Source organism: Podarcis cretensis, assembly GCF_951804945.1.
Source record: "Podarcis cretensis genome assembly, chromosome: 13".
Classification (NCBI taxonomy): domain Eukaryota; kingdom Metazoa; phylum Chordata; class Lepidosauria; order Squamata; family Lacertidae; genus Podarcis; species Podarcis cretensis.
Window position 1 is genome coordinate 18,071,608 of NC_137182.1, and position 27,970 is coordinate 18,099,577.

The window sequence follows — 27,970 nt, forward strand, 5'->3', positions numbered from 1 at the left end:
TGGCAGGTCCTGGATGCACGTGCCCAGTCCTTCTGCAATTATAGATGATGCTCCTTTATTTCGTTTTAGCTCACTTATGGCTCCTTTTCTCCAGAGGATGCTGGTCAGAGCCAATCCACTCCCTTCTACCGGATGGTGCCCAATGAAGCCCATCAGTACACTGGGATTGTTGAGTTACTTCTGCACTTTGGTTGGACGTGGGTTGGACTGATTGCTGCAGAAAGTGGAGAGAGATTTATTCAGACGCTGAAACCTCTGCTCTCCCAGAAAGGTATTTGCTTGGCCCTCGCAGAGACAAACCTGAAAAAAACACATTTGGCTGAGTACTATGTCATGTATTTCCAGTTGATCCAAATTTATCAAGCTATTATGGAAAGTAAAGCCAAGGTGGTGGTTGTCTATGGAGGAACCAAGTCCATGCTTACATTGCGAACAATGGTAGCACTAGGTGAAATGGAAATCGTAACCAAGATATCTGTCGGCAAGGTGTGGATTCTGACGGCACAGCTGGATTTCACAGCATTGAGCCATCAAATGAACTGGGATATGCAAGCCTTCCAGGGTTCCCTCTCCTTTGCAGTTCATTCAAATGTGGTACAAGGATTCAAATTCTTTCTTGAGGCACAAAATCCTTTTGAGGCAAATGGAAATGGGTTTGTCAAGCAGTTCTGGGCACAAGTCTTTCTCTGTTTATTTCCAAACTCCAGTACAGAGGAGCAGGCCAGTGAAACCTGCACTGGAGAGGAGAAGCTGGAGAATCTCCCTTCGTCTGCTTTTGAGATGACCATGTCTGGCCACAGCTACAGTCTCTATACCGCTGTCTATGCCATAGCACATGCTCTACATGCCATGTTCCTGCCTGGAGCCAAATATAGGAGAATGGTGGAAGCAGAGATGCAGGAGTTTCGGCCTTGGCAGGTAATTCCTATTATGAGATATAATTTATTTGACATAGGCAGTGATATGCAAAACAGTACCCTGAAAAATTTGAAGCTCCACATTCTCCATTTGTGTGCGGAGAAGCTGTTCATTCAGGACCAGCTCAGTGAAGAATCAGACTGTTCTGCTTACAGCGTTAAGCAGGAGGACCCAATCCTGCACTCTCCAGTTTTTTTGTGGGCAACTTCCTTTGTGTGCATGGGAAAACATGCAGCAAACAGAAGCATGGAAATACAGGATGTAAAACCTTAAAATATGCCCTTTCCGGTGAATTCCAGAAGATCCCACTTTCCGAGCACATAAATAGATCACATGCTTAGCAGGTCGTAATGTGGTTTACTTACAAAACTCTTTAAAGTTCAAAAGTTTTTTGGAACATAACACTCATAAAAATGTTGCAGAAGTAGAAGACAAAATGGTAAAAGTTCCTAAACTTTTCTTGGTATAGAAAATGGTAGTTTCAGATTACATTCTTATCTTTTTTTTTTTAATAATTTTTATTCATTTTTCAGATAGATAACAAAAACAATACAAAACAGTATAATTTCAATCTCATCATTTCATACCCTTCTTTCTTTTGACTTCCCCATACCTCCCTATCCCTGCATCCTTGTTTAATAGTTCTTTAGCAACCCTTAGGTCCATTATCTTAATTCCCTTTCATAAAGATTCCTTTAGTTTTTTTTTTGATTACTGCTGCAATTCTTTACCTCTTACCCCCTGACATCTTAACATTCCTCAATTTTACAGTTATTTTTAAGATATATTTTAAATTTCTTCCAGTCCTCTTCCACTGTCTCTTTCCCCTGGTCACGGATTCTGCCCGTCATCTCGGCCAGTCCCATAAAGTCAATCACCTTTGTTTGCCATTCTTCCAGAGTAGGTAGTTCATGCGTCTTCCAATACTTTGCCAGTAGAATTCTTGATGCTGTAGTGGCATACATAAAAAAATTCCTGTCCTTCCTTAACACCACTTGGCCAACCATGCCCAAGAGGAAAGCCTCTGGTTTCTTAGGAAAAGTCCACTTAAGGACCTTCTTAATTTCATTATAGATCATTTCCCAGAAAGCTTTAACCTTTGGGCAGGTCCACCAAAGGTGGTAGAAAGTGCCTTCAGTCTCATTACATTTCCAACACTTATTATTAGGCAAGTGGTAAATTTTTGCAAGCTTGACTGGGGTCATGTACCACCGATAGATCATTTTCATAATATTTTCTTTTAAAGCATTACATGCCGTAAATTTAATACCGGTGGTCCATAACTGTTCCCAGTCAGCAAACATAATATCATGACCAATATCTTGTGCCCATTTAATCATTGCTGATTTCACCGTTTCATCCTGTGTATTCCATTTCAACAGCAAGTTATACATTTTTGATAAGTTCTTAGTATTGGGTTCCAACAGTTCTGTTTCTAATTTTGACTTCTCTTTCTGGAATCCTATTTTTTTGTCCTGTTTAAATGTCTCATTTATCTGATGGTAATGCAACCAGTCTCGAACCTTAGGCTTTAGTTTCTCATAACTCTGAAGTTTCACCCTTTCACCATCATATTCTAAAATTTCATGATATTTTGGCCATTTAGGGTCCATATTAAGCTTTTTTACTTCCCTAGCTTCCATTGGTGACACCCACCTAGGGGTTTTACTTTCCAGCAGATCTTTATATCTAATCCAAACATTATACAATGCTTTCCTCACAATATGGTTTTTAAAACTTTTGTACACCTTTACCTTGTCATACCATAAGTGTGCATGCCAACCAAAGCTATTGTCGTACCCTTCCAGGTCCAAAATGTCAATGTTCTCAAGAAGTAGCCAGTGTTTCAACCAGCAGAAAGCTGCCGATTCATAATAAAGTCTTAAGTCCAGCAGGGCAAACCCCCCTCTATCCTTTGCATCAGTTAAATCTTAAATTTAATTCTGGGCTTTTTGCCCTGCCAGACAAATTTTGATATGTCTTTCTGCCACTTCTTGACAGATTACATTCTTATCTGAAAAAACAGGCTTCTTAATTCCATGCGGCTATAGGGAGCAGTTCAGTACTCCCCACGCACGAAATTCACCAATAGAGTGAGCAGAACAATAGGCTTTGTTGCCCATTTCTTCCCAAGATAAGGGGCTGGGACATAGGCCAAGTCTGTCAGAACACCTTTTTCTAACGACATTAAACCCTTTATGTATTTGTTAGACACAAGAATGAAGGTTATATGAGGCTAGTTAGGCAGTGTGTGTGTGTGTGTGTGTGTGTGTGTGTGTGTGTGTGTGTAGATATCCAAGCATGGTCAGTCATGCCTTGGGATTTTCCCCATAGGAAACAATGGAGATCATTGGCTCAATGTGTGCATGCTCGTCCTACAAACCATTTCTCAGAAAACAGAATATATTTGCATGGCACCACCTCTCTGTGTTGACAGTCTGGAGGCATCCTGAATGTGAGAAAGGAGAGACATTTGCATTGCTTCAAAGTTACTCTTTTTCTTTCCATGCAGCTCCACCCCTTTTTTAGGAGTGTCTCCTTTAACAACTCTGCTGGGGAAACAGTATCTTTCAGTGAGAACTGGGAAGTAGAAGCTGGCTTTGATATTACCAACATGGTCACTTTCCCAAATAACTCCTTCATGAGAGTCAAGGTTGGAAGGGTAGGTGGGGAGGCTGCCGCAGGCCAGGAATTCACCCTTGATGACAACAGAATGGTGTGGCACAGAAGCTTTCACCAGGTGAGGCATAATTCCTACAGTTATGAGAGATAGGAAAAGAGAATGTTGTTCTACTTACAGATCATCAGTCCAGCACACACCTGCCTTTCCAGCCAGATTCTAAACACTTTTTCTTTACACTGTGTAAGAATCATAGAATCTTGGAGTTGGAAGTCATGTGGTCGGCGATGCAGGAATCACAACATAAGATCTTGCTGGCTCAGATCAATGCCCAACTAGTGCAGAATTGGCCATCCCAGTGTATTTCATGAGTCTCTTGGGAAGAAGAAGGGATTTGCTTTTTGCAGTTGAAATGCTGTTGGTTGAGAAGGAAGTAGGGGCTGTGGAAGTTTGTGGGTAGCTGTTCTTTGTCACCAAGTGTAGAATGAGGAAGGGGGCTTATTAGATATGGGGAAGAATTACCTCTCCCCTAGATGGCTTGCCAGGCACCTCCCTTTGTATCTTTAGGCACCAGCCGGAAACATTCCTCTAATGCATTTCTTAGACTTAATTGGGGGGGGGGGTGAATCACACCCAAGCTACCACACTTTTCAATTATACTAGGGTTCCAAAGTGGAGACAGGATGGCAGAGCTGGGGCTTATTTTATCTTGTGGGTTGTAAATATCCTGACACACTGACGCACAGAGCTTGCAAGACACCCCCACACTCGGGGATGGCGCCAGGAGTGCTCTTAGAGTTAGTGACCTTCTTACCCCAAGATAAGGAATACAGGAATAGGAACATCCTTTTATGGTACAGGAACATCTGTTTGTGATCATGGATTTCAACTTACGTGTATAAGCTGACATGGCTGGATTCCTGGGGAGGGGGCAAGGGGACCAGAAAGGGTATATAAGCTGTGTGTAACCGCTCTTTAAGTGCTCTTGCTGTGAACTGACCACACAAGTGCCTTTCTGCTGGTCCGGAGAGCAGAAATAAAGAACTCTTCCTCTGAAGCAACCTCGGTGTCTTTTGACTCTTTCCTCCCTCTCCGGGAGCAATCCTCACCCAACCAATCAGTAAAGTCTAATAAGGCTACACCCTGAATGTTGTTGAACCATGAAGAGCCAAATGAGTAGCCTGGCACTGTGTTTTGAATAAGTAGTTTGGTGTCTTCCTACTGCCAGCTGGAAGAAAAAAGAAACCAAAAGTGCTACTTACTTCTTTGTGCTAAACGGTTTATCTGTTTCTTTAAATGAGCAGGGTCCACCCCTTTCGGTATGTAACCCAAATTGCCCTCCTGGTTCCAGGAAGGAGAAGAAGGAGGGGGAGCCATTCTGCTGCTATGCTTGTGCTCCATGTCCTCAAGGCAAGATTTCATCCGAAAAGGGTAAGAGACACAGGATATATAATGATTCAAGGAGTGCAATTTAGATATCTTTCTCATTCAAGTGGAATAAAAACCAAATTTCTCCTCCATACCAATTGACAGGTAGCCCCCATAAAGGATTAGGGACCCACTCCTAAAAAGAATGGGTTTGTCACCCATGGTGTAATCTTTGTCACAGGTTAAAATGCAGCAGGCAATTCTGAATTAAATGCACCAGTGATATGACTTAGTATGAGACACCTTCCTTAATTCAGGCAATAACAAATAAACATGCGTCTGACTGAAACGTGACCGTGCACCCGAGGAAGTTGGAATGGGTTCAGCATAGGGCGTGCTGGTGGAAAGGGCTGAGAATGGAACCCCTGTGCAAAATGGTCACGGACTGTACCTGTTTTGAGCAATAACAATGTGTTTCTGTGGAGCTAGCAAGCCATTACAGGACACCCCACATAACCATAGCTGTCAACTTTCACATTTGAAAATAAGGGATCAGCAGCCTCGAAAATAACAGATCAGCACCTCACCTGTCCCAGGAACAGTCTACGGGATATCTAACAATCTGGGATAGGAGCAGGAAGCAGCGCTGGAATAAGGGAATTTCCCGCAAAAAAAGGGAAGCCATGCACATAACGCAATACAAAGTTCTGAGGCATAGCTGTCAACTTTTCCCTTTTCTTGCAAGGAATCCTATTCGGAATAAGGGAATTTCCCTTTAAAAAAGGGAAACGTTGACAGCTATGTTCTGAGGTGGGGTTCTCATGCATGACTTTCAATCAGGTTACTCTGGAAATATGTGTGATACCTCTAATTTAACATTAACAGTTCCATACTCGAAGCATTAACAGTTGCTCTCCAACACATCCAAAATCTGAATGTATTATTTTCTTTCCAGACATGGTTGACTGTGTTGCATGCCCAAAGAACCACTATCCACACAGGAACCAATCACAATGCATTCCAAAGACCATCAGCTTCCTGTCTTTTAAAGAGCCTCTGGGGATGAACTTAGCATTGTTTGCTCTTTCTCTCTCTTTCCTCACAGTGGTGGTCCTTGCCATCTTCATTAAACATCGGGACACACCCATTGTCAGAGCAAACAATCGGGACCTCACCTACACTCTTCTCACTTTCCTCCTGCTCTGCTTCCTCTGCCCATTCATCTTCCTCAGCCCTCCAGGAAGAGTGAGCTGCCTGCTCCGACAAATGGCTTTTGGCCTTGTTTTCACAGTGACCGTTTCTTGTGTTCTGGCCAAAACGATCACGGTGGTACTGGCCTTTGTGGCCACCAAACCAGGATCCAGAATGAGGAAGTGGGTGGGGAAAAGACTGGCTAGCGCCATTTTGATTTCTTGTTCCCTTATCCAAGTGGGCATTTGCAGTGTGTGGTTAGGAACCTCTCCCCCATTCCCTGATTCTGACATGCACTCGGTGATGAGGGAAATCATTTTAGGCTGCAACGAAGGGTCAGTTGCCCTATTTTACTGTGTCCTGGGCTACATGGGCTTTTTGGCCATTATCAGCTTTGTTGTGGCATTTTTTGCCAGGAAATTGCCTGAGAGCTTCAATGAGGCCAAATTCATCACCTTCAGCATGTTCTTGTTTTGTAGTGTTTGGATCTCCTTTGTTCCAGTGTACCTGAGCACCAAGGGGAAATACATGGTGGCTGTGGAGATCTTCTCCATCTTGACCTCCAGTGCTGGTTTACTTGGTTCCATCTTTGCCCCCAAATGCTACATCATTGTGTTGAGGCCTGAACTGAACAGCAAGGAGCAGTTAATAAAGAGAAAATAATGAATTATCTTTTCATCTTTGTGGGGGTTTTCCTACCAAAATATGAGCAATGTAATCTCTCTTTATCTGCACCATTAAATTGTGTTATATTTTACATGTTACAATTGTTATGTGCAATTTCTTTTAAAACCAAAATATGGTCTCTCTGAAACAGGAGCCCCCTATCTTGTTTTAACCTTAAGCATTATTTGGAAACCAAAAAACTGCCATCAGTACCATAAAATATTGAGACCTGACTAAACCTCAGAGGGTAATTGATTAGAAACTGAACAGAAAAATAATACATTGAGAGGCATTATTATTATTATTATTATTATTATTATTATTATTATTATTATTTAAAAGTCTTATTCCTTTCTAGGTTTTTTCCTCTCATTAATGTTTCTGTAGAGTTGCTACTGTCATGATTAGCCAGTCTCAAAGATTTCAGTACAGCGAGTCCCACTTACTTGTGGGTTATGTTCAAGTGCCCCCCCCCACATAAATGAAGATTGGATAAGTGGGGAGCACCCTCTAAAACCCTTTGAATGTCTTCTGTCTCTCCCTTCCTGATCAAGAATACTGCACATAAAATACCCACATCTGGAATTTTGGGGGCTGACTGGAGGATGTGTGGGGAAAGTTGCTGTTTCTGCTGCTCTTCTATGCGCATTAGCTGTCAGGTGGGGGGGGGGAGCTGAGTAGCATAAACAACCCCCTGCTGCACCTCCAGTCTCTGCCCTCACAAGCCATGAGAACTCTCCAGCTCTCTTGATCCATTTCTGGGTATTGATTAAATTATTTAGTTATTATTTGTGTTCAGTGTGGGATTCCTGTAGTCATGGGCAATATGCACTAGAACATTCCTCATGGGGATTTTTAAACTTAAAATTCAATGAATAACAATTTTTGTTTTTTTTAATGGGTTTATTGTTAAAAAATGGGGCAGCCTGCTTCTGAATGAATATTTTGGAGTAAAAGCATTTTGAACATGAGTGAAATTAAGCTCCATTTTATTACTAAATATAATACCACCACACTCTACTTTTTATTTATTACTTCTATATACCCTCCCACCAACCAGTTGTGAGGTGCTTTTCCTCCAAGGATGTGGACAGGCTGTTTAGATGAGTGAAACTGACCACCTGTCTCCTTGATCCTTGCCCATCTTGGCTTATAAAAGCTAGGCGGGAAGGGCTGGGTGATGGGCTTTGCGGGGTGGTGAATGCTTCTCTCTGTGAGGGAGCCTTCCCAGACCCGCTGAAAAAGGCTGTCATTAAACCGCTTCTTAAAAAAACGTATTTAGACCTGGCCAATATGGTCAACTATTGCTCAGTCTCAAATCTTCCATTCTTGGGCAAGGTGATTGAGCGAGTGGTTGCTGAACAACTCCAGGCATGCCTGGAAGAAGCGGGCCATTTGGATCCCTTCCAGTTGGGATTCAAGCCTCATCATGGGACTGAAACTGCCTTGGGCGCACTGCTCGATGATCTTCAGTGGGCTATGGACAAAGGTGAGAGCTGTTTCCTAGTTCTGCTGGATCTCTCAGTGGCTTTTGACACCATCAACCATAACATCCCTCTGGACCATCTAGAGGGGCTGGGGGCACTGTCATACAGTGGTTCCGCTCCTTCCTCCTGGGCCGTAATCAGAAAGTGGAGGAGGAGGTGAGTGTTCAGACCCCTGGGCTCACACTTGTGGGGTGCCTCAGGGTTCTGTCCTCTTCCCCATGAATTTATGGTGACCTGGAAACTACAACTAATCCAGAATGCAGCAGCTAGACTGGTGAATGGGAGCGGCCGCCGAGACCACATAACACCGTTCTTGAAAGACCTAAACTGGCTCCCAGTACGTTTCTGACCACAATTCAAAGTGTTGGTGTTGACCTTAAAATCTTAAATGGCATCCATCCAATATACCTGAAGAAGCATCTCCACACCCATCGTTCTGCCCGGACACTGAGGTCCAGCTCTGAGGGCCTTCTGGCGGTTCCCTCAGTGTGAGAAACAAAGCTACAGGGAACCAGGCAGAGAGCGTTCTTGGTAGTGGTACCCGCCCTGTGGAATGTCCTCCCACCAGATGTCAAAGAGAAAAAACAACTACACTACCAGACTTTTAGAAGTCTTCTGAAGGCAGCCCTGTTTAGGGAAGCTTTTAATGTTTAATAGATGATTGTATTTTAATATTCTGTTGGAAGCCACCCAGAGTGGCTGGGGAAACCCAGCCAGATGGGCGGGGTATAAATAATAAATTGTTGTTGTTGTTGTTGTTGTTGTTGTTGTTGTTGTTGTTGTTGTTGTTTCTGTCAGGAACACAAATAGTTGTCCTTTTCACCATTCTTTCTTCTCGGTATTATTGTCAGCAAACTAATGAAGTGGTCTCAGGTGGGCAACTTTAGGTCAGAAGAATCATTTCCACTGGTCAGCACTGATAACGGACTGGCCCACTATTTTTCTCTTCATCATGGCTGTTAATTCTGCATGCCCTTTTGTTGTCCCATAAACAGTCAGAAAGAACTTTGAATGAACCATCAGAAACAGGGTTGTTACTATTATTATTGGGCATTTTCTGATGTTCCTGATGTAAAGAGAGCTTGTTATTATCTCACCTATAATTATCACTCTCAGCATGTTTGTGTCTCCCTTGGATAATGTCTCAGTAGATTTCCAGAGAATACTAACCAATGTCAAAACATGGGTATTATAACCTCTTCCTGCCATTCTAAGCAAGGGAGAGGACAGAGAAAGAGGAAGGATTTTCACCTTTCTCTTAATCAAGTTATAAAATAGGATTTTAATCTGTGAATATTTAGAGAAGTGTCTTTGGTGACAAGGCAGAATATTGTATTGAGATTGGTTGTGAAGCAAAGTTTGTGTGCTGGATGGAAATAAGGCTGTTTGATGGGAAAGAATATGTGCTTCAGTATGCTGCTGTTTATTCTACCCCTTCTCTTTCATCTGCCACATCTGGTATGGAATCAGACCACGAGTTGCACCATCAATGATCTGTCCAGAATTCCACATGAATACTACCAACCTGGTCATCTTATTGTTGGCGGACTTGCTTCTCATCTCTTTGCTGTTTTTGACAAAGAAGACTTCAAAGAAAGGCTAACTATCCATCAGCGTCTTAATACACAGTAAAGACATCAAATGTCAAATAATCAGATGATACTGAAATATCCCCCAGCTCTAACCAGGCCTCCTCAGAATCAAGTTCCCCCGAGTTCAGTGGGATTTACTTCCACTGAAGGGAAATGCAGATCTGAATGTGACAGTGAGATGAGAGAGCCTGGTCTTGTTGATGTGTTCTCTCCTCCCCACATCCCACCAAATCTCTTCCAAGGAGAGTTTAACAAGAGGAGGACTCAAAGATTAAACCTCCCTAGTTTAAGATGGAAAGCCCTTCTCTGTTCTTAATATTCACCTCAGAAATTCTCTTGTGAAGTGTCTTAAAGGCTCACCTCTCCTTTGAGGTGATGTTCGAATAACCCCTCAGGTTTTCATCCAAGTCAGGCTGGACGATTGTCTTTAATCTTTATAGACAGTGCCTGGATTAGATACATTCTGACTATATTCAGCTGAAGGTAGTGGTCAGTGAAGAAATGTCAGTTAACTGTCAGTTGGGAGACGTTATGAGGGAGGTGTGAGTTGTAGTTCAGCGGTAAAGATCTGATTTTCCTGGAGGAAAATGGCAGGAGTGGGAAAGTCTGAATAAGTCCTACATTAAGCTGAAATTCTGCTCTTTTAGGGGAAATTGTTCTGCAGATATGTGTAATTTAGGGCAAAATTATCAAGAGCCCCCTGAACAGCATGCATAGTATATCTCTCAATGATACAGCATAAAATTATTGTTGCAGAATTTTGCCAAAGAACTACCAGCATATTCTGGCCTTGGTATTTGCTGTCAAGGAGATCAATGAGAACCCCAAGATCTTGCTTAATATTACACTGGGATTCCACATCTATGACAGTTACTTTGATGAAAGGATGACCTACTGGGCTGCTCTGAACCTTCTCTCCACACTTGTCCCCAACTACAAGTGCAACAACCAGAAACACCTGGCAGCAGTTATTGGAGGGCTGGACTTGGATACCTCTGTCTACCTGGCAAACATCTTGGGCATCTACAAGATTCCCCAGGTAAGATGCTGTCTTGGGGATTTCACACATCCACCATGATGTCTTCTATCAAGAAAGGATTTGTATAATATAGAAATAGTTGTGAGAGACAAAGAAGAGTGATCCTGCCCTTCACACGGTAAGGTGATGATAGAAAAGTTCTCATCTCACCCCACTTCCTTGTCCAAACACACCTAAAAACATGTATCCCAATTCCATTCTGCCAACTGACACCCTCTCACCTTTGCTCCATGGCCTACCGGTTGGAGTCAAAAGCTGCTCTCTTGCAAAGCTGGAAGCCTGCCTATCAGGAGTCAGCTGCCGACACATTGTGGCACTTGATGGGGATTCTGTGTGTTAGTGGCTTGAGAGATGAAGGGAAGAGAAGGGAAGATGCCATGAAATCAGGAGCTGAAAAGCTGCGGTGAAGCAAAGTGGAAAATACAGGGGAGAGGAAAGAAGCAACACAGGAAGGCATAGAGGAAAAAGTGTAGAAAGAAAAGGCGGATTTTGGAGAGGAAAGCAGGAGTGCAGGAAACTGGGCATGGAGGAATGGCAGAGAAGGAGGTGGAAGCTGAGAAACACAGGGTGCAATCTGCCACTCCTCCCAGCTTTGTGGAACCTGCCCTCTTAAGGCAACTGCTTCATTTTGCCTCCTGGGTGGGCAGGTCCTGGCTGCACATACCCAGTCCTTCTGCAATTATAGATGATGCTCCTTTATTTCCTTATAGCTCACTTATGGCTCCTTTGCCCCAGAGGATGCTGGTCAAAGCCAATCCACTTCCTTCTACAAGATGGTGCCCAATGAAGCCCATCAGTACACTGGGATTGTTGAGTTACTTCTGCACTTTGGCTGGACGTGGGTTGGATTGCTTGCTAGAGAAAGTGAAGGTGGAGAGAGATTTATTCAGACCCTGAAACCTCTGCTCTCCCAGAAAGGCATTTGCTTGGCTTTCTCAGAGACAACCCTGAACATGGCATATTTGGCTGAGTATTATGACATGTTTCCCCACTGGATCCAAATTTATCAAGCTATTATGGAAAGTAAAGCCAAGGTGGTGGTTGTCTATGGAGGAACAAAGTCCATACTTGCCTTGCAGACAATGATAGTACTAGGTGAAATGGAAAATGTGACTAAGACATCTGATGGCAAAGTGTGGATTTTGACGGCACAACTGGATTTCACAGCACCGCCCTTGCGAATGAGCCTTGATATGCAAACTTCCCAGGGTTCCCTCTCCTTTTCAGTTCATTCAAATGTGGTACAAGGATTCAAAGCCTTTCTTGAGGCACAAAATCCTTTTGAGGCAAATGGAAATGGCTTTGTCAAGCAGTTCTGGGCAGAGGTATTTCTTTGTTTATTTCCAAACTCCAATACAGAGGAGCAGGCCAGTGGAGCCTGCACTGGAGATGAGAAGCTGGAGAATCTCCCTTCGTCTGCTTTTGAGATGACCATGTCTGGCCACAGCTACAGTCTCTATACTGCTGCCTATGCCTTAGCACATGCTCTACATGCCATGTTCCTGCCTGGAGCCAAATATAGGAGAATGGTGGAAGGAGAGATGCAGGAGTTTCAGCCTTGGCAGGTAATGCGTGTCATGAGATATCATTTATTTGACATAGGGAGTGATATGTAAAACAGTACCCTGAAAAAATTTGAAGCTCCACATTCTCCATTTGTGTGTGGAGAAGCTGCTCATTGAGGACTAGCTCAGTGAAGAATCAGACTGTTCTGCTTACAGCTGTTTAGCAGGAGGATCCAATCCTGCACTGTCCAGTTTTTTTGTGAGCAACTTCCTTTGTGTGCATGGGAAAACATGCAGCAACCAGAAGCATGGAAATACAGGATGTAAAACCTTAAAATATGCCCTTTCCGGTGAATTCCAGAAGATCCCACTTTCCTAGCACAAAAATAGAGCACAAGCTTAGCAGGTCGTAATGTGGTTTACTTACAAAACTCTTCTAAGTTCAAAAGTTTTTTGGAACACAGCACTCAGAAAAATGTTGCAGAAGTAGAAGACAAAATGGTAAAAGTTCCTAAGCGTTTTATTGGTATAGAAAATGGTAGTTTCAGATTAAATTCTTGTCTGAAAAATACAGGCTTCTTAATTCCATGTGGCTGTAGGTTGCAGTTCAGAACTCCCCGCGCACTAAATTCACATATAGAGTGAGCAGAACAATAGGCTTTGTTGCCCATTTCTTCCCAAGGTAAGGAGAAGGGACATTGACCAAGTCTGTCAGAACACCTAATTCTATGACATTAAACCATGGCTAGGCAAACTAAGGCCCGGGGGCAGGATCTGGCCCAATTGCCTTCTAAATCCAGCCTGCAGATGGTCCAGGAATCAGCGTGTTCTTACATGAGTAGAATGTGTCCTTTTATTTATTTATTTTATTTATTTAAAGTGCATCTCTGGGTTATTTGTGGGGCCTGCCTGGTGTATTTACATGAGTAGGATGTGTGCTTTTATTTAAAATGCATCTCTGGGTTATTTGTGGGGCATAGAAATTCATTCATTTATTTTTTTCAAAATATAGTCTGCCCCAAGGTCTGAGGGACAGTGGACCGGCCCCCTGCTGAAAAAGTTTGCTGACCCATGCATTAAACCCTCTATGTATTTATTAGACTCAAGCATGCTGGTTATATTTTTTTTTTAAAAAAATGATATTTATTAAAGTTTCACAATAAAAACATACACAAACAAAAAACCAAAAGAAACAAGTATAATTTCCATCCTTATTTTCTTAAACCTAATTTCCCCGACCTCCTCATACCTCCCCCTTCTGTATTCTAATTTCATTATCTAATCAGCAAATCCATTCCCTTACTTCCCATATTTTTTAATAATTCTATTCTTTTTCCATAATCAACACCCCTGAAAACCACATAGTTTTTAAACCCATGTCAATTCTAACCTTCATTAATTTTATAATATTTATTAAGATAGTCTTTAAATTTCTTCCAATCTTCTTCCACTGTCTCTTTCTCCTGGTCTCGGATTCTGCCAGTCATCTCTGCCAGTCCCATGTAGTCTGTCATCTTCATCTGCCATTCTTCCAGAGTGGGTAGATCTGGTGTCTTCCAATACTTTGCAATAAGTATCCTTGCAAGCATGCTGGTTATATAGGGACGCGGGTGGTGCTGTGGGTTAAACCACAAAGCCTAGGACTTGCCGATCGGAAGGTCGGCGGTTCGAATCCCGTTGTTCGGTCCCAGCTCCTGTCAACCTAGCAGTTCGAAAGCACCGCAAAGTGCAAGTAGATAAATAGGAACCGCTTCCCGGCAGGAAGGTAAATGGCGTTTCTGTGTGCTGCTCTGGTTCGCCAGAAGTGGCTTAGTCACGCTGGCCACGTGACCCGGAAGCTGTCTGTGGACAAGCGCTGGCTCCCGGCCTATACAGCGAGATGAGCGCTGCAACCCCAGAGTCGGTCACAACTGGACCTGATAGTCAGGGGTACTTTTACCTTTATGCTGGTTGTATGAGGATTGTTGGGCAGTGTGTGTGTGTGTGTGTGTGTGTGTGTAGATATCTGTGATGGGACAATGAGCTACTTGTGCGTAAAAGGGTTAGTCCCTTGGAGTTTGCTTAACGTAGCAAAGCTCTCCCTTGAGCGGAGCCCTTGCACATGGCTCCGTTAGTCACTGGTAGAATCCGACAGTGGGCGCTTGCGGAAACATTTCCAGCATAAAAGCTGCTTGACGGAAACGCGTCTCCTAGATTCCCTGCGTGACAGCTTCCGGCGAGGGGTGGGGGTCTCTAAAGGGAGCCTTGATACCTCCTCACTGTTCTCGCTGGAAGTGTCCCAGAGCCTCCCCTCCGACTTCCTGTCCCTGGAAGCTCCTGCTCCCCCCCTACTGGTTCCCTCTTCGGCTGCTGAATCTCTTCTATCCTCCTGGAGCCCTCTCACCACCTGTTCTTCCGATGGCAGTTCCCTGACATCCACCTCCCCTCCAGGCCCCCCTCTATCCCCTCCCGCCTCCCCTTCTACAGGCGGTGAGGCTGGAAAGCCTCGGAAGGAACTCTCCTCGTCCTCAGAGGATTCAAACACTTCTAGCCACTGCCTCCCATTTCCTTCCCCGTCTTCCTCTTCTTCGTCGGAGTATGCCGCTTCCTCACTCCCTGACTCTGGGAACCCTTCAAACACCCCTTCCTCATCAGTGGTTCCGAAGTATTCCCTCCTAAATCGTTCCATCGGCTGCGATTTTCTTGGGAAACGCTGATGGAACGTTTCTATCAGAACCTCGTCGTGGACTTCTTCCGCCGGTACCCACGTGTTTTCTGACTCTTCCTCCCCCTCCCATTCTACCAAGTATTCCACCCGATTCCCCTTCCACCTGGAATCAATTATTCCTGCCACTTCCATGTTGCGTTCTCTCTCTTCAATGACAGGTGTTTGGGTGACCCCCCTCTCACTTTCCCCCCATTCCCGTCCCTCTCGGTACGGTGACAGTAATGATCTGTGAAATACGGGGTGCAATTTCATGTGACTGGGCAATCTAAGTTTGAAGGCTACTGGGTTCACCTGTTGTACGACCTCAAAGGGTCCCAACCGTTTGGGTCTCAATTTCTTACACCCTCCCTTAAATGGCAGTCCTTGGGTGGATAGCCACACCCGGTTTCCCACCCTTATGGTTTCACCTTCCCTCCTATTTCTGTCTGCTTGTTTCTTATATGCTTCTTTGGCTTTCTCCAAGTTGAGTTGGAGCTGCCGGTGGATCGCTTCCATTTCTTCCACAAAGCGTTCCGCTGCTGGTACACTCCAGTGCTCCCCCCCTTCTGCTGGGAAGGCTCGAGGGTGACACCCATAATTGGCCAGAAAGGGACTCATCCCTGTGGACACGTTTTCCGCGTTGTTGTAGGCAAATTCTGCCAGAGATAACTTATCTACCCAATCAGTTTCTCTGTCTTTTACATAACACCTCAGATATTGTTGCAAAACCCCGTTTGCCCTTTCTGCTTGCCCATTTATTTCTGGGTGCCTAGCGGTGGAAAAACTTACCTCCACATGCAACAAGCTCATTAGTTTCCTCCAGAACCTGGAAGTAAATTGTTTCCCTCTGTCGCTCAAAACCCTCAAGGGGGCGCCATGCAACCTGAAAATATGCTTCACAAACAACTTTGCGGTTTCTTCCGCTGTGACTGCATGTGAACAAGCTATAAAGTGGCACATCTTAGTTAGTAGATCTACTACCACCATGACCGCGGTTTTCCCTTTGGATCTCGGTAGATCGGTCATAAAATCTATGGATACCATCTCCCATGGCCTTTCTGGGGTGGGTAAGGGTTCTAATAACCCTGCTGGCGCCAACCTCTCTCCCTTTGCTCTTTGGCACCTGTCGCATCCCCTGACATACTCCCGCACGTCTTCCCTCACCTTGGGCCACCAAAACTCCCTGGTAACCAACCACATGGTCTTGTCCTGTCCAAAGTGCCCCGCCGTGGGGCTGTCATGCAACTGTTTGAGCACCCGCCCTCTTAGTTCCCCATCTGGTATGTAGAGTCCCCCTTTGTAATATAGTTTTCCGTTCTTTTCCTCAAAACCCCCTGTGTTCTCACCTGTCTCCCTGAGTTCCCTAAGCTTTTCTTGGGCATATTCATCATTCTCAATACCCTCTACCAGTTCTCTCTGCCCCACCAATGCCGCCCCACAAACCCAGTGGTCCTCCGAGATGATATGTCTTTCTTCCGCCGCTCCTTCCCCCTCTAAGTACTCAGGTTTTCTGGAGAGAGCGTCCGCTCTGACATTCTCTGCCCCTGGCACGTAGCGAATTTCAAAATTGAACTTGGAGAACTCTTGCGCCCATCTTACTTGTCTCTGGTTCAATACTCGGGCTGTCCTCCAGTATTCTAGATTTTTGTGATCTGTCCGCACTTGAACCTTGTGTTGCGCCCCAATCAACAGGTGTCTCCATCTCTTGAACGCTTCATGGATGGCGAGTAGTTCTCTGTCGTACACGGTATAGTTCCTCTCGGATTTGTTCAATTTCCTCGAGAAGAAGGCACACGGTCTCCATTCTGACGTATCCTGTCCCGGCTGTAGGAGTACGGCGCCCACCGCTCTGTCAGACGCGTCGGTTTCCACCCTCATCGGCTGCTGCAGATCCACGTGTAAGAGTTGTTCTTCCGAAGCAAACGCCCTCTTTAAACTTTCGAATGCTCGCTGCGCTTCTTCCGTCCAGACAAATTTCTTCTTACTGCTCAGACAATCCGTGATGGGGGCTGTTAAGTGGGCAAAGTTCTTGATGAACTTCCGATAGAAGTTTCCGAACCCCAAAAACCTTTGCACATCTTTCTTAGTTTTCGGAGGCCTCCATTCCAGTACCGCTTGCACCTTGCTAGGATCCATGGCCAGCCCCTTGTCTGACAACCGGTACCCTAGGAATTCCACCTCCCTGGTGTGAAACTGACACTTCTCCAGTTTCACCCACAGCTGGTTTTCTTGCAGTTTGCTCAGTACCTCTCGTACATCTCGCACATGCTGCTCTTCATCCTCTGAGTACACCAGTACATCATCTAAGAACGCAGCGCAGTTCTTGTAAAGCAATGGTCCTAGGACGTGATTCATGAATGATTGAAATACTGCCGATCCCCCCTGGAGGCCGAAAGGCATAACGCAGTACTCAAAGGCCCCCAAGGGGGTGAACATAGTGGTTTTCCACTCATCTCCCTTTCTCATACGTATCAGGTTATACGCCCCCCTCAGGTCCAGCTTGGTAAAAATCTTCCCTTTTCTCACCCGGGTAAGAATGTCATCAATTCTGGGCATAGGGAAAGTCACGGGTTCGGACACTGCGTTTAGGGCCCGGAAGTCCACAATTAATCTTGGTTTGTCTGAATTTTTTTTGTCCACAAAGAACACTGGGCTACCCCCCACTGCTCGTGACTCTCTGATGAACCCACGCTTGAGGTTTTTGTCAATAAACTCCCTTAACTCCTGCATCTCCCTGTCTGACATTGCATACACCTTGCCCACTGGCAATTGTGCTCCTGGGAGTAAGTTGATTTGGCAGTCAAAGGGTCTGTGCGGGGGTAGTTTATCTGCTTCCCTTTCGCTGAAGACGTTGGCAAAATCTGCATATTGTCGTGGTACCCTACCTTGATCCGTTGCTTCTATCTTTGCTAACGTGGCCTGGGTACCTACTTGGCCCCCCTTTTCCGTGCAGTGTCCCATACAATGTACTGACCCAAAGGAAACCACTCTCTGATGCCATCCCACAAGCGGATCATGCAGCGCTAGCCAGCTCATCCCCAAAATGATGGGCGCTCCTCCCAAAGTGGCTATATTAAACGCTATCAGTTTCGTGTGTCTTGCCACCCTCATTGTCATGGGGACAGTCTGCTGGTTAACTTCTCCTCCCAACAGCGCCCTACCATCAATCGTGGTCACCTGCAGGGGATTCTTTAAAGGGATGGTTTGTATCTGGTGTGCGGCTGCAAACTCCTTACTCATAAAGTTGCAGGAGCTGCCTGAGTCTAATAGCGCCTTAACTTGTAGAGGGTGTCCGTTTGCCAGCTCTAACAACACCTCTATTACTAGCGCTGGTTTTGGCGGTTCCGGCATGGGCACATTCACTGATCCTTGGCCTGGCTGCTGTGCCCTGATGGTCCCAGCCAGGCGTTGGCTTTTACTGACTCCTTAGCCCCCTCCGCCTCCTCCCCAACAGCTCCCGCCATTCCTTGCCATTCCTTTCTCTGCGGACAAACCCTGGCAAAGTGACCTGGCTGTTGGCAGAGAAAACATTTCTTGGCGCCTTTCCCCTCCTTCTTCCGCCCTTCGCTGGGGTTTGAAACTGCGCGCGCGCGCGCTGTTCCGATTTCCATCGGCTCTGCTGGCTGGGAAGGCTGCTCTGGAATCTCTGGAATGCGGAAATCCCTCCAACGCTCCTCTTTCCCTTCCCGCTTCTCCAGGGCTCTGGCTTCCTGGCGTGCTCCTATGGCCAGCGCAGATTTAGTCAAATGGTCCATAGACTCTGCCCTGGGCACCCGGGAAAGTTCATCTTTTACTGGCGAAGATAATCCTTCTTCGAACAGCATTTGTATCGGTTCCGCAGACAAATCCCAATTTAATTTATGGATCAACATGGTGAACTCAGTCCAGTACTCACGGACAGATCGGTTCCCTTGCTTACACGCCATTAACTGTCTGCGCGCCACTCCCTGCTCAATCTCACTGGAGAACATCAGATCCATGGCGCGAAAAAACTTCCTTGTGTCCTTTAGGACCTCGTTATTGGCTGCCATCAGGGGCCGCACCCAGTCTCTCGCCCCTTTTTCTAGATGGCCAATCACGAATCCCACCCTCGATTCCTCATCAGGAAAATCATCAAACTGCAGATTAAGGGCATATTGCATTTCTGTCCTAAAAGCTTGGTAGTTCCTGGGATCACCCCCAAATTTCTGCACCAGTCCCGGCACCTTCCTTGAGACTTGGGTGGCTTTTCCCTTCTCTGCATCTTGCGCCCTCCTCTCCTCCAGCCTAGCCGTTTGCAGGGCTAACTGCATCTCCAACATCCTGTACCTTTCTTCCAGGCTTGGAACGGCTGCAGCTGCTCCCCCTTCACCGGCTCCGGTTGGGTTGCTCATGATGCCTCTCCTTGCACAAGCGCTTTCAGGCACTGTCGGATTGCTGTGATGGGACAATGAGCTACTTGTGCGTAAAAGGGTTAGTCCCTTGGAGTTTGCTTAACGTAGCAAAGCTCTCCCTTGAGCGGAGCCCTTGCACATGGCTCCGTTAGTCACTGGTAGAATCCGACAGTGGGCGCTTGCGGAAACGTTTCCAGCATAAAAGCTGCTTGACGGAAACGCGTCTCCTAGATTCCCTGCGTGACAGCTTCCGGCGAGGGGTGGGGGTTGCTAAAGGGAGCCTTGATACCTCCTCACTGTTCTTGCTAGAAGTGTCCCAGAGCCTCCCCTCCGACTTCCTGTCCCTGGAAGCTCCTGCTCCCCCCCTACTGGTTCCCTCTTCGGCTGCTGAATCTCTTCTATCCTCCTGGAGCCCTCTCACCACCTGTTCTTCCGATGGCAGTTCCCTGACAATATCCAAGCATGGTCAGACATGCATTGGAATTTTCCCCATAGAAAACAATGGAGATCATTGGCTCAATATGTGAATGCTCGCCCTACAAACCATTTCTCAGAAAACAGATTATATTTGCATGGCACTACCTCCCTGTGTTGACAGTCTGAAGGCATCCTGAATGTGAGAAAGGAGAGACCTTTTCATTACTTCAAAGTTACTCTTTTTCTTTCCATGCAGCTCCACCCCTTTCTTAGGACTGTCTCCTTCAACAACTCTGCCGGGGAAACGGTATCTTTCAGTGCGAACAGGGAAGTAGAAGCTGGCTTTGATATCACCAACCTGGCCACTTTTCCAAATAACTCCTTCATGAGAGTCAAGGTTGGAAGGGTTGGTGTGAAGGCTACACCTGACCAGCCATTCATCCTTGATGACAACAGAATAGTGTGGCACAGAAGCTTTCACCAGGTGAGGCATAATTCCTACATCTATGAGAGATAGGAAAAGAGAATGATATTGTACTTGCAGGCCATCAGTCCAGGACATACCTGTCTTTCCAGCCAGATTCTAGATTTTTTTTCCCTCTGCCCAGTAGAATTTTAAGTTGGAAGTCATCACCACAGCTATTTGGTCTGCGATGCAGGAATCCCAACATAAGATCTTGCTGGCTCAGATTAATGCCCAACTTGTGTAGGATAATGCCAATGACCAGTGTGGTCCAGCATCTGGATATGGCATGTGGCTTTCAGCTTGGGGCTCTTTTCATCCCAGTGTATTTCATGAGTCTCCTGGGAAGAAGAAGGGGTTTGTTGCTTTCAGTTCAAATGCTGATGGTTGAGAAGGAAGTAGGGGCTGTGGAGGTTTGTGGGTAGCTATTTGTCACAAAGTGTAGAATGAGGAAAGGGGCTTCTAGTTTGGAGAAGAATCAGCCCTCCCCAAGATGGCTTGCCAGGCACCTCCCTTTGTATCTTTAGGCACCAGCCGAAAACATTCCTCTAATGCATTTCTTACATTGACTTAATGGAGGGGAAATCACACCCAAACTATCACACCTTTCAGTGATACTAGGGTTGACATATTGCTGGACACCCTGAAAGTTGTTAAACTCTTTCTTTTTTTAATTTTAATAATATTTATTACTTTTAAAGCTTACAAAAAGGAAAAGGAAGAAAGAAGACAAAAGAACAAAAAAGAACAAAAAAGAGAAAAAACAATACAATACATAAACAATACAAAACACAACCTTAACACATTAAACTAACACAATAAACTAAACCAAACCAAACAAAAACAATTTAAAAACATACATCATACCTTTTCCATATTCTATCTTTCATTCCCTTGTATCATTGACCTCCTCTCACCTCCCTCTTTGTATTCCGCTTCCATTAATTGTTTCAGCAATTCCTTCCCATCTTTCTCTATTTTCTATCATATAAATGTCTTAACATATTTTTAATCTTATTTCCATTAAAATTAGTATACTTATTTAAGCTTAACTCCTTATAGCATTTTAGCTAAAGCCATAAAGAACTCTTTCTTTTTCTTTTTTACAAAAATGCCAGAATCCCACAATTTTTCGTTTTACTTGCCAAAGATCCAGGACAAACCTCCACCTTCCAGAACTTTCCCCAGGACGCTGCTTCTGCCTTTGAAATCCTGGACATATGGCAGCCCTAATTTTAGTGAGACACCTAAGACAAACCACACATTCCATTATTCATGTTCCTTTAAAAAAGCTAAAAAACCAAGTGTGCTTATGCTAGCCACTTGTATCCTAAGGAAAAAGGAACTGAAGGCAAGGATGGAGGAGAATTTCATATTGTCTACAATTTTATGGAAACCCTCCAACTAGTACACATATTGGAACATCCTTGCTTATCCTTCAGGTTTCACATTTTTGTGGATCTTGTGGTACATTCTCAGCTCAAAAAAGGACCAAAATGGTTTGAACAATACATCTGGTAGGATAAAAAACACTTGAAATTGCATCTGTTAAGATAAAATGCATGGCAGGGAGTGTGAAGGGGGCTTCTAAGAACATTTGGCTGAACCCCTTTAGAAGACTCATATTAGGGGACCAAGAAAGAACACAAAATTCCAAATCACAGGGAGAGTTAGGTTTCTGTTGTGCCACTGTGCAGTTTTTGGAGTCACAAGACTCTATTGACATTCCAGATTGCTGGAAGTCTCACAGAAGACGGGAGACGGATGTTGATGTTACTGGTTTCCTCTTTCTTTGTTTTCTGTTGTTCACTGTCTTTAACAGAGAGAGTAGTCGCATATTCTTTTCTATCCTGCGTAGTTAGGAATAAATGTAGCAATGTAGCACATATTTTGGCTCCTTCAGCTGTTCGGATACTCTGCATAATGGGCGAGCGTGCCTGAGCCTCATCAAAGGCTTAGGTCGTTAATCATCGTTGGAGGAGAGTCTAGATGGATTCTGGAGAACGACGAGGAGGAGAGCCATTACAGCTCAGTCGTACGGAACACCCTACAGGGAGGCTTCTCAGTGTGTTCAGCCTGTCAGAGCTTTCTGCTTAGCATGCAAAGATGATTGGTGGAACAGCTATGGGAACAATATGGGCAGAGCTGGTGAGACCACACACCACAAAGTCTCCACATTTGTAGATCATTTTCAGCATTACACTTCTGTCATCTTCACAAAGCATGATTATTATTTTTACACTTGCTAGGATTAGAAAATTGGAGGTGTGGAAGGTATTACTTTACATATGGGGACAAAAGGGGGCATGGCTGGCAAAGATGAACCCCCAATCCCCTTCCCTATTTCAGCAGTCATGCATTCTTTCTGAATGCCAGAAAGGGGCTCAAACATGGTCAGTTTATGCATTTATTATTTTTTTTTACAAAAACAACCATGAAGTGCCAAATGAGTAACCTGGCACTGTGTTTCGAATATACTGTGTTTGGTGTCTTCCTACTGCCAGCTGGAAGAAAAAAGAAGCCAAAAGTGCTACTTACTTCTGGGTACTAAACTGTTTATCTGTTTCTTTAAATGAGCAGGTGCCACCCCTTTCAGTATGTAACCCAAATTGCCCTCCTGGTTCCAGGAAGGAGAAGAAGGAGGGGGAGCCATTCTGCTGCTATGGTTGTGCTCCATGTCCTCAAGGCAAGATTTCATCCGAAAAGGGTAAGAGACGCAGGATATATAATTTTCAAAGTGTATGTCATGTTAGAAGTTGAGGAAAAGAATAAATAAATCAGTAGAACGTGTGCATTTTTGTACATATTGTTTGATTGGAGAACTGCATCACAAATGTTTAGAGAAGTACACATTTTTAAGGGAAAATTTACTTTGGTTTACATTTTGATTCAAGGAGTGCAATTTAGATATCTTTCTCATTCAAGGGGAATAAAAACCAAATTTCTCCTCCATACCTATTGGCAGACAGCCCCCATAAAGGATTATGGACCCACTCCTAAAAAGAATCCATTTGTCACCCATCTTGTAATCTTTGTCCCTGGTTAAAATACAGCAGGCAATTTTGAATTAAATGCATAAGTGATATAACTTGGTAGGAGACACCTGTCTTAGTTCAGGTAATAACAAATAAACATGCGTTTGACTGAAGCACGATCGTACACCCGGGTGGGGTGGAATGGGGTCAGCCTAGGGGGTGGTACGGGGCTGGGAATGGAACCCCTGTGCAAAAAGGTCATGGACTGTACCTGTTCTGAACAACAACAATGTGGTTTATGTGGAGTTAGCAAGCCATCACAGGAAAGCCCACATAACCCAACACATAGGCTGAGGTGGGGTTCTCATGCATCACGTTCATTCTGGCTACTCTGGAAATATGTGTGATAACTCTAATTTAACATTAACAGTTTCATACTTGAAGCATTAACAGTTGCTCTCCAACACATCCAAAATCTGAATCTTTTATTTTCTTTCCAGACATGGTTGACTGTGCTTCATGCCCAAAGGACCACTATCCAAACAGAGACCAATCACAATGTATTCCAAAGACCATCAGCTTCCTGTCTTTTAAAGAGCCCTTGGGGATGAGCTTAGCATTGTTGGCTCTTTCTCTCTCTCTCCTCACAATATTAGTCCTTGCCATCTTTATTAAACATCAGGACACACCCATTGTCAAAGCGAACAATCGGGACCTCACCTACACTCTCCTCACTTTCCTCCTGCTCTGCTTCCTCTGCCCATTCATCTTCCTCAGCCCTCCAGGAAGAGTGAGCTGCCTGCTCCGACAAATGGCTTTTGGCCTTGTTTTCACAGTGACCGTTTCTTGTGTTCTGGCCAAAACGATCACGGTGGTTCTGGCCTTTGTGGCCACCAAACCAGGTTCCAGAATGAGGAAGTGGGTGGGGAAAAGACTGGCAAGCTCCATTGTGATTTCTTGTTCCCTTATCCAAGCAGGCATTTGCAGTGTGTGGTTAGGAACATCTCCCCCATTCCCTGATTCTGACATGCACTCAATGAGGAGAGAAATCATTCTAGGCTGCAACGAAGGGTCTGTTACCCTGTTTTACTGTGTCCTGGGCTACATGGGCTTTTTGGCCATTGTCAGCTTTGTTGTGGCCTTTTTTGCCAGGAAACTGCCTGACAGCTTTAATGAAGCCAAATTCATCACCTTCAGCATGTTGTTGTTTTGTAGTGTTTGGATCTCCTTTGTTCCGGTCTACCTGAGCACCAAGGGGAAATACATGGTGGCTGTGGAGATCTTCTCCATCTTGGCCTCCAGTGCTGGGATACTGGGCTCCATCTTTGCCCCCAAATGCTACATCATTGTGTTGAGGCCTGATCTGAACAGCAAGGAGCAGTTAATAAAGAGGAAATAATAAATTATACAATCATCTTTTGGGTTCTTTCCACCAAACTATGAGCAATGTAATCTCTCTTTATCCACACCATTCAGTTAGGTTGTATTTTACATGTTGCACTTCCTATGTGCAATTTCTTTTAAAATCCCCTGTGGTTTCTCTGAGACAGGAGCCCCTCATCTGGTTTTAACCCTAAGCCTTATTTGAGTACCATAAAATGTTGGGACCTCACTAGAAATTCAGCGGATAATTGCTTAGAGACTGAACAAGAAAAAACAATACAATGAGAGGTATTTTTTTAAAAGGCTTGTTCCTTTCTAGGTTTTTTCCTCTCACTAAAGTTTCAGTAGAGTTGCGTGGCGTGATCCCGCCTCCCACCAGTAGAAATAAAGACACAGGACACAGTAATTTAGGTTAATGGGCTAAGATTAGGCCACAAATTTATTGGTTACAGTTGATGAGTGGTATTGGCTTAGGCATTGGTCCTATCGACTATCCGGCTTCAGTCTGTTTGCTTGAAGACCTCGAAGGGTTAACACCAGCAGGGGAGCCCTGCTGATGCACATCAACTAGGCACTCCCCCGGGGTCACTGCTCGGGGGGCGTACCTTGGGCCCTGGCTTCCATAGGCTTCGGATGGGGCCACGCCCCCCGGAATCCTTTACTGGACTACCCTTCAATATCCGGGGGAGGTGATGGCGTTCCTCCCCATACATCTACATAACAATACCCATACCAATGCCTAACCGCCAAAGCCGAGAAAGTTGTGACGATTTGTTACGAGGTAGGCGAAAAACCAAATGGCTGGTGCCAATTTGCCAAGTGGAAAAAATTCCTACCAGGCCCCTTAACGGTGACCAACCGAGGTCCATAGCAAAATCAAAAGAGAAACCTTGAAGGGCGGGTGGGTGGGAAACAAACGCAGCTGAGAGGCCAAAGAGGGAGATTCCCGGCCGCGCTTGCCTTAAATGAAGCAAGCCACACCCCCTGGGCCAGCCGATTGGCTGGCCGGGGATGACACAAGGATTTCCCAGATCGCGTGGGGCTGGGAGCCAGCCTCTGTGCACGTGTTGGGTGCGTGATGCCTGCAATACCACCTCCTCCCGAGGTCAGAAGTTGCTTTGCTACTGTCATGATGAACCAGTCTCAGAGATTTCAGTACAGCGAGTCCCACTTACTGGAGGGTTATGTTCAAGTGGCCCACATTCATAAATGAAGATTGGAGAAGTGGGGAGCACCATCTAAAACCCTTTGGATGTCTTCTCTGCTGCTCTCCCTCCATTCCGGATAAAAAATACTGCACCTAAAATACCCACATCTGGAATTTTGGGGGATGACTGGGGGATGTGTGGGAATGTTGCTCCTTCTGCTGCTCTTCTATGCACATTAGCTGTCAGGTGGGGGGGGCTGAGTAGCGTAAACAACCCCCTGCTGCACCTCCAGTCTCTGCCCTCACAAGCCATGAGAACTCTCCAGCTCTCTCCCTCCATTTCTGGGTATTAATTAAATTATTTGGTTATTTATCGTGTGCAGTGGGGGATGCCTGTGATCATGGGCAATATATGCTAGACCATTCCTGGTGTGGGGGTTTTAAAATTAAAATTCAATGAATAACGATTTTGGTATTTTAAATGGGTTTATTGTTGTACAATGGGCAGAATGCTTCTGAATGAATATTTTGGAGTAAAAGCATTTTGAACGTAAGTGAAATTAAGTACCATTTTATTAGAAAATATAATATCACCATTCACTACTTATTACTTCTATATAGTACTCCCACCAAATAGTTGTGAGGGGCTTTTCTATCAGGAAAATAAATAGTTGTCCTTCCCACCATTCCTTCGTCTCAGTATAATTGTCAGAAAACTAATGAACTGGTGTTCAGGTGGGAAATGTCTGAGGTCAGAGTAATCGTTTCCACTGGTCAGCACTGATAAGAGACCAGCCCACTATTTTTCTTTTCCTTGTTGCTGTGAATTCTGCATGCCCTTTTGTTGTCCCATAAACAGTCAGAACCCACTTTGAATGAAACATCAGAAACAGGGTTATTATTATTTTTGGGGGACATTTTCTGATTTTCCTGATGTAAAGAGAGCTTGTTATTACCTCACCTATAATTATCATTCTCAACATGGCTAAGTATCCCTTGGATAATGTCTCAGTAGATTTCCAGAGAATACTAACCAAAACATAGGTATTATAACCTCTTCTTGCCATTCTTTGCAAGGGAGAGGACAGAGGAAGAGGAAGGAGTTTAACTATTTTCTTAATCAAGTTATAAAATAGGATTTTAATCTGTGAATTGTTAGAGAAGTGCTGTTCATCATAAGGCAGAACCTTATGTACCTAGGTTGGTTGTGAAGCAAGGTTCATTTGCTGGATGGAAATAAGATTGTTTGATGAGAAATAATATTTGCTTCAATATGCTGCTGTTTATTGTGCCCCTTCTCTTTCATCTGCCACATCTGGTGTGCAAACATATCACGAGTTGCGCCGTCCATGATCTGTCCAGAATTCCACATGAATACTACCAACCTGGTCATCTTATTGTTGGCGGACTTGCTTCTCACCTCTTTGCTGCTTTTGACAAAGAAGACTTCAAAGAAAGGCTAACTATCCATCAGCGTCTTAATACACAGTAAAGACATCAAATGTCAAATGATACTGAAATATCCCCTAGCTCTAACCAGGCCTAATCAGAAGCTAGTTCCCCTGATTTCAGTGGGATTTACTTCCACTGAAGGGAAATGCAGATCTGAATGTGTCAGTGAGATGAGAGAGCCTGGTCTTGTTGATGTGTTCTCTCCTCCCCACATCCCACCAAATCTCTTCCAAGGAGAGTTTAACAAGAGGAGGACTCAAAGATTGAACCTCCCTAGTTTAAGATGGAAAGCCCTTCTCTGTTCTCAATCTTCACCTCAGAAACTCTTGTGTGAGGGGTATTATAAGCTCGGCTCTCCTTTGAGGTGATGCTTGAATAACCCCTGATGTTCTCATCCAAGTCAGGCTAGATGATTGTCTTTAATATTTATAGACAGTGCCTGGATTAGATATATTCTGACTATATTCAACTGAAGGTAGTGATCTGTGAAGAAATGTCAGTTAACTGTTAGTTGGAGAAGTTCTGAGGGAGGTGTGAGTTCCAGTTCAGCGGTAAGGATCAGATTTTGGGGAGGAAAATGGCAAGATTGGGACAGTCTGAATGACCCCTACATTAAGCTAAAATTCTGCTCTTTTAGGGGAAATTGTTCTGCAGATATGTGTATATTAGAGCAAAATTTACACTAAAA

The 27,970-nt window shown here is 44.6% G+C and overlaps 1 protein-coding gene and 1 long non-coding RNA gene across 19 annotated transcripts in view; one reads left to right on the top strand and one right to left on the bottom strand.

Annotated features, from left to right (window-relative positions):
• Positions 1-27,970, top strand: part of LOC307200595 (uncharacterized protein) — a 188,433-nt gene that overhangs the window by 104,372 nt on the left and 56,091 nt on the right. For all 18 annotated transcript variants that reach the window (XR_013832401.1, XM_079949162.1, XM_079949171.1 and 15 more), the window contains 7 exons: positions 70-918; positions 3,431-3,658; positions 4,890-4,969; positions 10,599-10,881; positions 11,592-12,446; positions 20,119-20,346; positions 22,953-23,032. Coding sequence is in view for 17 of the 18 variants with exons in the window: in XM_079949162.1 (XP_079805288.1) it covers positions 70-918; positions 3,431-3,658; positions 4,890-4,969; positions 10,599-10,881; positions 11,592-12,446; positions 20,119-20,346; positions 22,953-23,032 (2,603 nt within the window). In the remaining variant the exon portion in view is untranslated. The remainder of the gene's footprint in view (positions 1-69; positions 919-3,430; positions 3,659-4,889; positions 4,970-10,598; positions 10,882-11,591; positions 12,447-20,118; positions 20,347-22,952; positions 23,033-27,970) is intronic.
• Positions 183-27,757, bottom strand: LOC307201164. Its single transcript, XR_013832603.1, has 3 exons — positions 27,216-27,757; positions 20,221-20,366; positions 183-300 (listed from the first exon to the last, which is right to left on the bottom strand). It is a non-coding gene; the product is annotated as an uncharacterized lncRNA (long non-coding RNA).